Here is a 13,898-nt window from a genome sequence, read left to right as displayed (position 1 = left end):
TTCTTGGTGGTATGCTGATGTTACCCTGGATACCGTGGCTCTTGATACATCACAAAGACTTGCTGTCTTGGTCACAGGTGCGCCAGCAAGACGTGCGCCAACAATTTGTCCTCTTTTGAACGCTGGTATGTCACCGATTATTTTGGGTACATTGCAATATTTTGAGCAAAACTGTGCTCTTACCCTGCAAAACTGAACCTTCACACTCTGCTCTTACTGGTGCAATGTGCAATTAATGAAGATTGGCCACCAGGCTGCTCCAATTTAGCCATGAAACCTCCCACACTAAAATAACAAGTGTTTCAATTTCATTGTCCAACCCCTGTACATTTTGGCAATATAAAAAGCTTATTTAATTTTATGTTTAGATTTTAAAACAGATGTGTGTTATTGTGAACTGTGATTAGCAGGAAAACATGTCTTCTTATGTTGCATGATAATTAAGGATCTTACAGAAGGAAACGACCATATCAAATGAAAATGGTTTGGCATATTATGATAAACTTTTAGTCAAAAGCTCTGGAGAAAAGAAAAGATATGTTAGGCCATGTTACCAACATGGCCTAACATATCTGGCCTTCTTGAATGAAAATGTTATGAGAAAAACAATGATTTGCTAATGTAAATGTATATGTTCTCAAGGATGGTGGTTTTGAAATCCCGGATCATGCTGCTTGCCATCAGACTCAAGCAATAGTTTTTGCTTTCTCTGGGTGGCTATATGGTGTTTGAAAAGTAGTGGTGGCTGACTTTACATGTGTAGGAGGAGGCTTGTACTTGTCTTCACCCTCCAAGTGCTGAGGGCATTACTAGTGATGGAGGCAGTACTGATGAGTGAGTTGAGGAGAAATGGGATAAAATAAAATATCCATAAAAAAAATGATATGTTTTCATATTGATATGTATCAAGTCCTAAAAGCAGATAAAGAGAACTTGGTTAAACAAATGAGACAAAGAATGTTTCTACTTATAAAGCATGTGAATAATAGTATATGAACCTTTGCTTTCAGTAGCTACAATTAAACGTTTCCGATAACTGTTAATCAGTCCTGCACACTGGCGGCCATGCCATGCACACCCTGCCATGCACACCATTGTTCTGTGTTCTCCTGATGGTGAAATCACAAATCATAACATTAGCTAATTAGCTAATGTAAAGAGGCCTTTAGTTGCTTAGATGTTACCTGGGGTCCTTTGTAACCTCACCGACAATTACCTGCCTTGCTTTAGGAGTAATCTTTGTTGGTCAACCACTCCTGGGGAGGGTAACAATGGTCTTAAATTTCCTCCAATGTCTGTGGATTGGTGAAGTTCAAACTCTTCAGAGATTTTTTTTCTGTCAGCCTGATGAGCATCATCAACTCTTTTTCTGAAGTCCTCTTTGAAATCTTCTTTGTTTGTGCCATGATACACTTTCACAAACGTGTTGTAAAGAGCAGACTTATATGATAGATCCCTGTTCTTTAAATAAACCAGGAGGCCCAGTCTCACACCTGATTGTCATCCCAATAATTAAAAACACCTGTTTCTAATTTATCCTTCAAAAAGTTCACTTGCTTTTGTCACTAACAAATATGTAATATTGGATCATTTTCCTCAATAAATAAATGAAAATCTGATAATGTTTAAGCTCATATTTATGCAGAAATACAGTAAATACTAAAAGAGGGTTCACAATATTTCAAGCACCACTGTGTGTTTTTAAAAGCTTGCATTGATAATACGGTTCAGAGAATGTATTCGACATGTTGTCCACCATATCCATCATGCCAAACTGTTTTGATTTTATGTGGATGTTCTTTTTTCTTTTGAGATACCATTCTTCTGATTCACGTGCAGAAACTGATGCCTTAATTGAATTGCTCTGTTTTGTTTTAGCAAATCACAGTCGCTGACAAACACCTTCACAGAGACTCTGAGGGGCAACCCCACAGATGATGAGGCCAAAGCCGAGACCATCCGCAGCCTCCGCCAGTCCTTCGCCAGCCTCTTCTCTGACTAACCCACACACACTCTCTCACACACAGCGACCAGCACTTTGAGACGAAAGGTGTTCTGAAGGTCAGCAGATTCTGTGTCGAGTGTAAAGGAGAGTAACAAACTGACCATATTGCGTAATGAAGGCTGATGTTTTTGTTTTTGTTAGTTAGTCGTTGTCAGTTATTCTGTTTGCAACCATAAGAAAACCAGAGTCAGCCATACATAAACTCCACCCTGGGTCTTTCAGGGAAAAAGGGGTCTGTGTTATTAGATATTAACTCATAGCTCCATGTAAATTCTATTTATGTTTAATGATTATTATAGAAAACAGTGTTTTGTTTTGTCCATCTAATTTTTACCAAATTTCTTTTTATATTGTGCACTTATTCATTTGGTCATACTGTCCGAGTCATATTACATATAAAAGAAGGCCTGTAATGTTAATGACTGATTCTCATAGGACATCTGTTTTTAAATTACAGACATTTCAGGGTGTCTACTTGCTTTACACATGAAAATGAAACACTTTTACATGTAATACTGTCTTCTGCTCACAAGCAGTATACATATCCTGCTTTTTCTCCTGTAGCCTGCTAGCTATCATCAGTGAATTTAGTGTAGTCAAAAGAATCAGCATTTTACAGCCGTTAAAACTCCCACATAAAACATATTTCAGCTTTTATTTTTGGTTGGCACATGATTTATGTAGATTCATACTGTACATATTGGCTTTATTGGGGCTGAAGAGAGCAAAAGTAAATGCCTCCTAGGGTGCCTTTCAAAATATTCAGCGTAAGTGGTTAAGGTCCAAACTAAATATTTTAAAGTACTTTAGTGCTAAAGAAACTGAATTGCAGATTAATTTTTTAGACTCTATTGATGCCTCAGCAATCATCAACGTATCCATAACCATTTCATATTAAATTCGTTTCTCTAGTGTAGCCTTTAAAGGCCTTTTCAGCCTTTCGTGAAGTCAATCTATGCTAAACCAAACCAAACTGAGTGAGTAAGGCATTGTAATGAATTTTAATTATGTTTATATCAGTGATATTCCCATCCAGAAACACTAATTGCTCAGCATATAATGTAATATTGACAAATATGTCAAATCTAGGGTACTGTTAACAGTCAATTTATCTAATTCAATGTCGCTTAATTATATTCATACAATTCTGTTTAATGCCAATTCTGTATTACGTATTTTTTGCACTATAAGACACACCGGATTATAAGGTGCATTATCGATAAACATCTATTTTCTGGTCTATTTTTATACACAAGGCACACCGGATTATAAGGCACCTTTTAGGCAGAGCAGTTAGGAACAGGAGTGTCGCCATGTTTTTCTTCTAATTTAGCAGGTCTTACAGCTGGGGGCCAGACCTGTAAAGCTAAGCTAAATAAACAAAAGTGTAATTCTTAAAAACGAGTCAGAGTCCAGTTATTGGACTGTTATCTATACCTTGGATGTCCCACTCTCGCAGAAAAAAAAGGTACCAGACTGTTCATGGGGTAGGACCCTGAAGTACCCATTAGTTAAGTAACATATTTGTACTATATTCATCTGCACTTGTTTTTTAGTAGATTAATATCCAGTGCTGAATATTAATCTACACAGATTTCTCTCATAAAAACTGTTTATTTGGGTGAGTAAAGCACTTCCATTTATTTACAGTAAGCTTAGATTTCCAGATTTCCACTAAAGCTGGATGCAGCAGCATTAGCATTAGCATTAGCGGACAACCAGTAATGCTGCCTAACTGCCGCCCGAAGGGACTATACTGAGAAACCCTGAGTGTTCCTGTAAACCAGGGCAATATTAGCTAGCAGTTCGTCCTACGTAGCTTCTTTTAACACAGTAAACGCAGACTACAGGCTGATAATACTCACCTCTGCACGGCCAAAGCCGTGGCTAGCACGGTAAGTGGTTAATGCTAATACTTCTTCAGCAGTGCTAGTCGGGGTTAGAAGCAGACTACAGGCCAATAATACTTACCTTTGAATGGCTAGCATTTAGCAGGTAATGCTAATGCTGCTCAAGGCAGTCCGAGCCGATAATACTCACCTCTGCATGGCCAAAAAGCTAGTGGTTAGCATAATAATATACTAATATAATACTGCTGGGGTCTGGTAAAATTCCTACATGAGGTGCACCAGATTATAAGGTGCACTGTTGATTTTTGGGAAAATTAAAGGATTTTAGGTGCACCTTATAGTGCAAAAAGTACAGTAACTCTGGGTTCTATTAATATGTCAATGTTGCCTTCTGCTTTGATGTAAAAAAAAAGGAGTGGAGGAGTGGGAAATATAGACAGGATATAGACTTAATTTACGGAGAAATTTGATAGAAATGATGCATGCTAATATTTTTTGTCCGTTGAGCTTCAGGAAAAGCATAGCAGACATGTTTGATTCAGACAGGACTAAAAGCACGGAGACACCCTGGCCATATTTACATTACTGCACTGAAGTAATACAGTCTGGGTTTGTCTAATGAGTGATTTCAGCAGCTCTAATCTGCCACAAGCAGTCTAAACAGCTCTTGTTTCATTTGCAGTTTGTGGACAAAGCCATTAATTATGAAATACACGTACCATGCAATATACCACGATGCGAACAGATATCATTTTTATTCAGATCAGTCAGTCTTCCATTAAAAATGAATCTTCCCTTTATAAATGAAGATGTACTTGACAGTGTATTTATTGTAAATACTACTCTCTTGTTTCTTGGGCATTTTACATGTTTACGTATCTTTGCTTAGGATCTTGGACAGTAACATGCAGGAAAATGAATAAAGAAGATTCATAATTGCAAAAAAGGTTTATAAACGAAGGAATTTATTAATTATAGATAAAGCGAAAAGGTAATGGGTCACACCAGAAAGCCATCATTCATCAAGATTTTAAGTGTTTTACCATGTTTTCTAAGAAGCAGAAAGTTATAGTTACCCAGTGTTCTAGGTGTCATATCTGCCTTATTGTTTTTTTTTTATTATTATTTATTGTATTGTGCAAAATAGGAAAGTATTTGTGACCATGAATTGTGATTCTGCCTGCGATGAAGAGTGGCTGTGTTTCTGTCTTATTTCTGACCTAAACGGACCAAATTCTGTGTTAATGGGAAAAAGAGCAGCGCTCTTAACTTATTTTCATTTTCATTTTTTCTAAAAAAAATGCCTAATCTTGATGTGCTTGGTTGATTATACCATTTATTTCACATGCACGTTATGAAGTGCGATGAAAAAGCCATAAAATATTCAAAATAATTAAATGTTTTGTGATGTTTAGTCTGCTCATTTAATGTTCTGCCTCCATATTAATCAACATTAAGCTACTTCAAACACACATTGATAAGTTCCCTTTCTATACAGCCAGTACAGTTATGATTGACATGTTTCAAAATGTGTATAATATGTTGATTAATGAACTCTGCTCCCTGTTAAAGGAATACTCTAGCATTTTTTAAACCTAATCGCTATGCCAGAACATTATTGCAATATGTGTTGTAAATGGGCTTTGTTAAAGAAAGTGCACACTATGATTTTTTTGTTATTCCGCAAGACAGAGTTATACAAAAACGTATTATATTATGACCACCTCCTTGTTTCTACACTCCTTGTCCATTTTTCAGCTCCACTGAGCAACAGATGCACCTCTGTCTTTGTCTCTGTCTCTGTGAAGGTGAAGCAGTTAGGTAAGTGTGTCTAACAGAGTGGACATTGAGTGTTTAAAAACTCCAGCAGCACTGCTGTATCTGGTCCAAAACTAAAAATGATCCACCACCCATGGAAGTGTTATTAATCTAGTGAAAACACTTTCTTAAAAGCCTTAACATACTATAGTGTATGTGGCTGCTTAGATTAACCTAAATTAACTGTTAAATTAGTCAAATTTCTCCCGGGAGCCAATATTGCTTTGTTGTTTCTTTGTGTGAAACCAGATTCTCTATTCTGGAAACCTCCTAAGATGTGCACTCTACCATTGGCAGCTTTTTATATAATTCTGAATCAGCCTACAACCAAACCAGCTCAACATCAGTCTGACTATGCTTTGAATGAAACATTATTCAAACCAGCAGTAAATAAGTTTTGTCACAGACAGAGTTCTAATATGCTTCATATGTAGCATATCACTAACACAGGCTTTCATTTTCCTTTATCTACAAAAAATGTACTTAATCATTTACATACTACAAGAGAAATGCAAAAGACCATATATATTTATATATTTTGACCAGATGTGGCAGATAGAGACTAGGTTGAAAAAAGCTGGAGTATTCTTTCTAGCTACTTAAATGTAAATGTAAACACATTTGCTGTGGTCATGTTTTGTATTTAGTTAAATTTTGTATTATGTATTAATATATGATTTTAAATCATTTTTATATTTAATTCCATAAGTTTGATCAATTTACATATTTTATTTTAATAGATTTTTTTCCTAATATTTGCCGTAAGTGAGTGTACTTAATGGATAGGATGATGAGCTTTAAATCTGAGGGGATAGCGGTCTATTATGACTTGGCCTGTGGTTACTGGGCTTTTTCACCTGTCATCATCTCACTAAATGCAAGTATGTCTGTCATTCACACACGATGCAGTAAATGCCTGAACTGTATTCATAGCAGGGTAGTGTTTGTTGTTTTGTTTTCATTATTTATGGAAGTTTCCAAAAAGAATCATTGATCTTACCGATGTCAAACTCGCTGCGTTGGGTAAAAACCTGATTATTAGTATGCAAGCAAGTCATTTACAGACATTTATAGAGCCAAACTGACCATAGCAGCCATCAACACACTACGCTAAAAGAGTTACATCACCGTATACAAACAAAACAGCGACAGCAGCACACACACATACACAGACATTATCATGTGTTGGTTATATTGCAGTGAGCGTATGTAAGTGTAGTGGTTTTATATTCAGTAACTGTGGCATGATTAAGACTCTCTGGTGCCTCTGTAGTGTAGTTAACTAATATAGATCAGTTTTTTTCTGTCTGAATGCTTTATGTATAGTGTGTGTGCGTATGTGTGTGTGTGTGACTATAAATGTGCTCTAAATGTAATATATGCCATTTTATTATTTTTTATTCTTTGCTTTGGTTCATGCAAAAACTAATAAAACAGACTGTGTTTGATATACATGGGTCTGTTTATGCTTATTAAGTGTCCTAGATCTTGCTTGTCTTCAGGCAGTGGATATAATGCTTGTCCGTTCCTAGTAGTAATGCAAAAATGTGAAGTGTTGAAAAAGCCTGACCCTTTGTGATCCATACCTGTACAGTAGTATATTGGTTAAACAGGGTAACCGTATGCAAAGAGCAGCATATCGAGGTAATGATTGGCATGGTAACTTCAGTGTTTCAGTATTTTCAGTGCAATCCAAAATAATGTTAGTCAACAGTTTCTTCACAATAAGACATAAAAAAAATCTTACAACTTTATTTGATATGCTCTATTGTGTTACGTTCATTCTACAAATGCGCAAAGTTTGATAATGACCTTTAATGACATTTAAAAAAAAATACTTTTCAAGACAGGGTGTCTACAACATGTCAATCAGTCCATGTGGGCCAAGCTTCCAACAGTCTTTAGGTAATAACCCAGCCATATATATATATTTTTCATATACAGTATGTAACTGTGAGGCAGCCTACCAAATTTGGTGTAAGTCCAAGTTCAAATATAAATATAATTTATGTAATTTACATATATAAATGAACTATCATAAAATTCATGACATTGCCATAACATTCACAGTACATATATTTTACAACAATGTGCACAACATGACAAAACTTACTTTTTTATTTACAGTAGTATGAAGTTTGGGCTCACTTTCTTTCTTTTTCGTTTGGATCAGCAATTTCAGTTAAATATATCATATAGCAGATGAACACAGTGATATTTGAGAAGAGAAATAAAGTTTATAGAATTTACAAAAAGTGTGCAATAATTATTAAAATAAAATTAGACAGGGGCATAAATTTGGGCACCCCAACAGATAAATTACATCTTTTTTTTTTTTTTTTTTTTTTTTTTTAGAAGTTTTTCTCCTCTTTGCATTTTGGAACAACATGGCAACATGGGAGCCCCACAAAAACTCTCAAATGACCTGAAAACAAACATTGTTCAACATCATGGTTTAGATGAAGGATACAAAAAGCTATCTCAGAAATTTCAGCTGTCAGTTTCCACTTTGAGGGACATCATGAGGAAATTGAAGACCTGACTTTAAGACTTGAAGTCTCAACTAGACCAAAAAAAATCTCAAATAAGCAGGAGAAGGATGGTGGCTGTGTGGCCAATACAGGTACTGGAAAAAAAAAACATACATGAATAAAACACTGAGAAATGCCATAGAGATGCCTTCTGGAGAACTTTAATCATTGCTTCATCATTGCTTTAATATAAGGTATCAGTCTTATAAAAGTGCACCTTAAGCCTTTGTGGTCTCACAAACCCTTTTTTTTTTTACCGCACATTATTAGGGTAATTACGGTAATTTCACAGCGGACACCGCTCTCCTGGTCATTCGTGTAAATACTCTGCTGCTGCTGCTGGACGTCTTAGTGTCACGTGGTCCCTGTCTGTTCTCGTGTTTCTGTGTTTATTTACCTTTTTCTGTGCCTGTCTCTGCTTGTGCCTGTGAGTGTGTCTCCCACGTGATCCGTGCTCCTCAGTGTTTCTTGCCCTCACCTGTGTATCATTTGTAACTCCGCCCCTTAGCCCCAGGTGTTCTCTGTTTCCCGTGTGTGTTACACTATTTATAGTCCGTGCTCCCTTTCCCTCGTGTCGGTTCTTGTGCTTTGTTAGCCTGTTGTGGTTGCGTCTCTGTTCTCCATGTTTCTTGTTTTCTGTTTAGTTTCCGTTTATTTGTTTATTTTTGTCTTTTGTTATCTGTATAATAAATACACTCGCATTTGCATCCGCTCTCCTCGTCCCTCCTTCACGCACCCTGACAGAAGAACCGACCGAACTATGGATGCAGCGAGTGGCGTCTACCTGGGTTCCAGATTGGCGATCCGCCGCACCTCCCTTTCTCGCGGCGTGCTGGAGGAGCAGCCTCCTCTCAACTCCTCAGCTAGCCGGCGCCGGAGGAGGAAAAGACGGCAGCGGCGTTCTCAGCGCTCCCGCTCGCCCGAGGAGGACCCTCTCAAGGGGGGAGCACTTTTTGGGGGGGCGCACCGTGTTGGCAGGGACGCAGGTTGTGAGGAGTCTTATTTCTGGGACTATGTAGACTTCCTCACACCTGCGTCCAGCTCGGAGGAGGAGGAGGGAGATTACCTCCCTACACCAGCCCGTCTGCCGTTGCCTCCAGGGGCAGTCCTGCCTCCCGCATGCCTTTGTCCGCCCTGGTTCCTGACCGGCGACCCAGCGCCCTCCGAGCCGGACTTCACCGGCGACCCAGCGCCTTCCGAGCCGGATTTCACCGGCGACCCAGCGCACTCCGAGCCGGACTTCGGCGGCGACCCAGCGCTCTCCGAGCCAGACTTCGGCGGCGGACCAGCGCTCCCCGCGCCGGACTTCACCGGCGGACCAGCGCTCCCCGCGCCGGACTTCACCGGCGGACCAGCGCTCCCCGCGCCGGACTTCACCGGCGGACCAGCGCTCCCCGCGCCGGACTTCACCGGCGACCCAGCGCCCTCCGAGCCGGATTTCACCGGCGACCCAGCGCCCTCCGAGCCGGATTTCACCGGCGACCCAGCGCACTCCGAGCCGGACTTCGGCGGCGACCCAGCGCTCTCCGAGCCGGACTTCGGCGGCGGACCAGCGCTCCCCGCGCCGGACTTCACCGGCGGACCAGCGCTCCCCGCGCCGGACTTCACCGGCGACCCAGCGCTCCCCGCGCCGGACTTCACCGGCGGACCAGCGCTCTCCGCGCCGGATTTCACCGGCGGACCAGCGGTCTCTGCACCTACCCCTGTGCCCGTGGCTCCCGCCGCCACGCCCACTCCCAGGCCCCGCCTTTCCAGGCCTGCTCCGAGGCCCCCTGACTTTGCCTCCCATGGTGTACCCAGGCTACCCCCACAGACTTTGTCCAGCCCTGGGTACCCATCTATGTTTCTCGTACCCCTGTCTCTGCCTGTCATGGTTCCCGTCTCTGTCTATGTTCCAGTCTCTGTCACTCGTGGTTTTTCTGTTCCAGTCCCCGTCACCGTGTTTGTTTCTGTCCCCATTACTGTTTTCGTTCCGGTCCCTTTGCCCAGTAATGTCCAGTCCCCGTTTTCTGTTCAGTCTCCTCTCGGGTGTCCTCTGTTCTAGTCTTGTGTTTTGTTTTGTTTTTTGGTTTCCACCCTCTCCTGACCGGCTCCTGGGGGTTTGTTTTTTCGCGCCCCAGGAGTTGCGCGTTAAGGGGTGGGTTCTGTCACGTGGTCCCTGTCTGTTCTCGTGTTTCTGTGTTTATTTACCTTTTTCTGTGCCTGTCTCTGCTTGTGCCTGTGAGTGTGTCTCCCACGTGATCCGTGCTCCTCAGTGTTTCTTGCCCTCACCTGTGTATCATTTGTAACTCCGCCCCTTAGCCCCAGGTGTTCTCTGTTTCCCGTGTGTGTTACACTATTTATAGTCCGTGCTCCCTTTCCCTCGTGTCGGTTCTTGTGCTTTGTTAGCCTGTTGTGGTTGCGTCTCTGTTCTCCATGTTTCTTGTTTTCTGTTTAGTTTCCGTTTATTTGTTTATTTTTGTCTTTTGTTATCTGTATAATAAATACACTCGCATTTGCATCCGCTCTCCTCGTCCCTCCTTCACGCACCCTGACACTTAGAGAGACTGATTTTACCCCTGGATAAGAGGAGGACTCTTTGTGTGTTGTTAAACAGGTTTAGGATGTGTGTTAGCTAACACAAATATTTATTCGTTAAAACTTGATTTCCCCCAGAATGAAGGAAGTAGGACAAAACCTACAGTAAAGCTGTATGTGAGCCATCACTTCTACTGAGCACATCTCCATAAGGACTGAAGAGGAGTTTTAGAATAAACACCTGTAACACACTGACAGAACATTACAAAAATGGGGGTTAAGCAGACTACTGCACATTTCAGTGTGTCTAACATTTGGAAGATATTGAGGATACTAAGGTAAGTAAGGTTAATATATGATAAGTGGTGTCACTGACTTTAATATCACCACTGATAGAATAACCTGCAGGAGCAGATAAACACACTGATAGAGGCTAGCGGTTCGGCGCTGTGAAATTACCGTAATTACCCTAATAATGCGCACTAAAAGTCTATGTGAGACTGCAATGCTGAAGATGAACGTTTATAAGGTTGGTGCTTAATATTAAAGCAGTAATCATTAAAAGTCTTAGATGCCTTCTGGAGAACATAATTAATGTCTCCTATGTAATAATATTACGTAATAAAGTTTTTTTTTTCTTTCAAAAATGGTTCAATCAAATAATTGTTTGTCTAGACTGATTTAGATCTATAGTTCACCAGGTGGCATGTAATGGTTTCAGCTGAGGAGTTAATGTTGATTTGAGCAGTAATTAATGAATAGTTACTATAAAGGAGACATAATTAGTAAGTAGTTCTCCAGGAGATATGTAAGTCTCAGTAATTATTGTGGAGTTAATTGTGAACTACTACAATCATTAGTTCAGTAATTATTCAGTACTTCCTGGTAGTTAACAGATTTAGGTGTTAATGTAGCACTATTACTTAGATACTGCTTAGTTCCTGCTTAGTTACCGATTAACTATGGAACAGTATTATAAAGTTACCGAAAGTTCCCCAAATCACAGAAAAACACTTGATGGTACCCCTCAAAGGATTGTGATTTGACACATTTTCCTGTTATGTAGAGAAGGCAGGCCCGGAGTGGCTAATCGGGAGATTCGGGAGGATTCCCGATGGGCCGGTTCGAGTTTGGGCCGGTTGGACGGAAAAAGTAATTTTGACACTTATCTGTCACTTCCCTAATCTTATACTTGCATTCATTTCCATTCAACTACGTATGCATTCTCTATTCAACTGACAGCACAGCCCTTACTTCGCAGTAGATTAGATGGGTTCAACCATCTGAGGGAATTCTCCCCTCACAAATGTTTGAGTTGGTTGCGTCCACGAGTGGTCTTTTCCGGAGCGAAAAAATTAAATACAGCAACAGAATAGCACCAAGCATCAGTCGGCTGTGATGGAGGACAAAAAGAGGCCAGGTGAAGCCGAAAAGGCCAGATTAAAAAAAAGAAAGAAGATGGAAGAAGAAGCTGCCAAATGTGCAAAATAAACAAACTTGTTTTCCAGAGGACAGACTCCAGCTGCAGCCGGTAAACAGAGATAAGAAAATAATCTTGAATCGTCAGCTATTGCGCAACGTTTGCAATGTCGACTTAGCGTAGTTTATTTTGTAGAGACCAATACACATCATTAACCTCTTAACACGCCCTGGCCCGCCGACGGGCCAGAAATATGTCATAGTTAATATCTTGCTGTGTTTATGAATAATTGTAGACACCCAATATGCCATTTTAAAGCTTAGAATCTCTGCTTTTCCGTTATCTAGCCTATTTAGCTGTATATCCTTTTAGGAAATGAACATTTAGGGTGAAATATGCCTTGTTTATTAGAATTATGATTCATAATTTCCATATTTGCGTGTTTTGTACGTATTATATTTGATCCAATGGACATATACATCATTTGAAACGCCTAAACCTCAAGATTACGGAACAGTGAATATTTTTAGTGTAGGATGTAAGGTTCCTGAATTAGAGCCGAAAGAGTGCTTATACTTTTTAGCGCAGCTTTAAAAACAGGTTCTTTGATCAGCCGTGCTCACACTTTACGGGTAGCCCTTTAAGCTACCCGTATATAATTTATATGGACGGAAAACTTAAAGTCTTGTCTGATCAAATATGTGTCGATCAGGTGGCGAGTTCTGCAGGCAGAGAGGTGAGGTGGGGGCTTGTTACCCGGCACTCATATCTCTCCTTTAGGAGTAGAATATAAAAAAAAACACCTTCTTTACTGCAAAATAAGTTAGAAAATAAGTCGTTTTTATTCTTGTGAAGTTTACAGTCCTTTGGAGAAAGAAAGTACCATTCCAGGTTTAAATCTCATATGCAATAAAAAGGCATTGTAAGAGCACATCTGACTTGTGCCAGAACTGGCACAGCTCTACACTGAATTTCATTCAGATTTGGCTCAGATCTATGACTCATTTTTATATCTGGTACAAATACGGCACAGCTTCATTTACAGTTAGACCGACACTGGCCCAGCTCCGCCCCACCTTTTATGCTAAACGTCTTTATACCCAAAGCAGATATGGTCCAAAACCTTTAGCCTCACTTGTAAACATGCTCTAATAAAAAACATATTTTAACATATATTATTTTTGTTACCTTTCCTACAACCACTCAAATACAGTTTTCATACTTACTCTCTTTACGTAGACATATAGGCATGAACATAAACACAAAAACAAGAAGTTTGAGTTGAATTTTTAATTTTATTCTGTAGTTGAAAATACAAGCTTTAATATCTAGTATATGCAGCAAGAAGACTATTAAAAAATGTGTGATATATATAGATTTGCATATTTACACTTTTTTTGCCATTGTTTCCATGTCACACGTTTCAGGTCACGGCTCTGACGGCTGCCAGATAAGCATCCTAAAAGAGAAAATTAGTAGTTTTAATTATTTTTAAGCACTCAAATGATAAACATTTTTCTAAGTTGTTTTTTGTATGTGATTTGTACAGCCCCCAGTTGCAACAGTATGTCAACTGTCAATAATGTATTCTTGGAAATAATTTGAATTGTTACAAAACTCTCTCTATATATATACAGAGACGTGCAGACATAGACATCAGGTGGTGAACTCTGCCCTTTATAAACCAAAGTGCCCTTTTGAAACTTTGTTGTTGTTTTTTTTATATATTATTATTATTAAGATTTTACTGAGGCCGG

General features: G+C 39.7%; 1 protein-coding gene across 1 annotated transcript in view; it reads left to right on the top strand.

The window, feature by feature from the left end:
* The window catches only part of syn3 (synapsin III), a 219,342-nt gene extending 212,219 nt beyond the window's left edge, over positions 1 to 7,123 (top strand). The window contains exon 14 of the mRNA XM_022671547.2: positions 1,879 to 7,123. Within this exon, the coding sequence (XP_022527268.2) occupies positions 1,879 to 2,002 (124 nt within the window). The 3' untranslated portion in view covers positions 2,003 to 7,123. The remainder of the gene's footprint in view (positions 1 to 1,878) is intronic.
* The last annotated feature ends 6,775 nt before the right edge of the window (positions 7,124 to 13,898 follow it).

The sequence above is a fragment of the Astyanax mexicanus genome, chromosome 2 (assembly GCF_023375975.1).
Source record: "Astyanax mexicanus isolate ESR-SI-001 chromosome 2, AstMex3_surface, whole genome shotgun sequence".
NCBI lineage: Eukaryota > Metazoa > Chordata > Actinopteri > Characiformes > Acestrorhamphidae > Astyanax > Astyanax mexicanus.
This window is presented reverse-complemented; position numbering and strand designations above follow the sequence as displayed.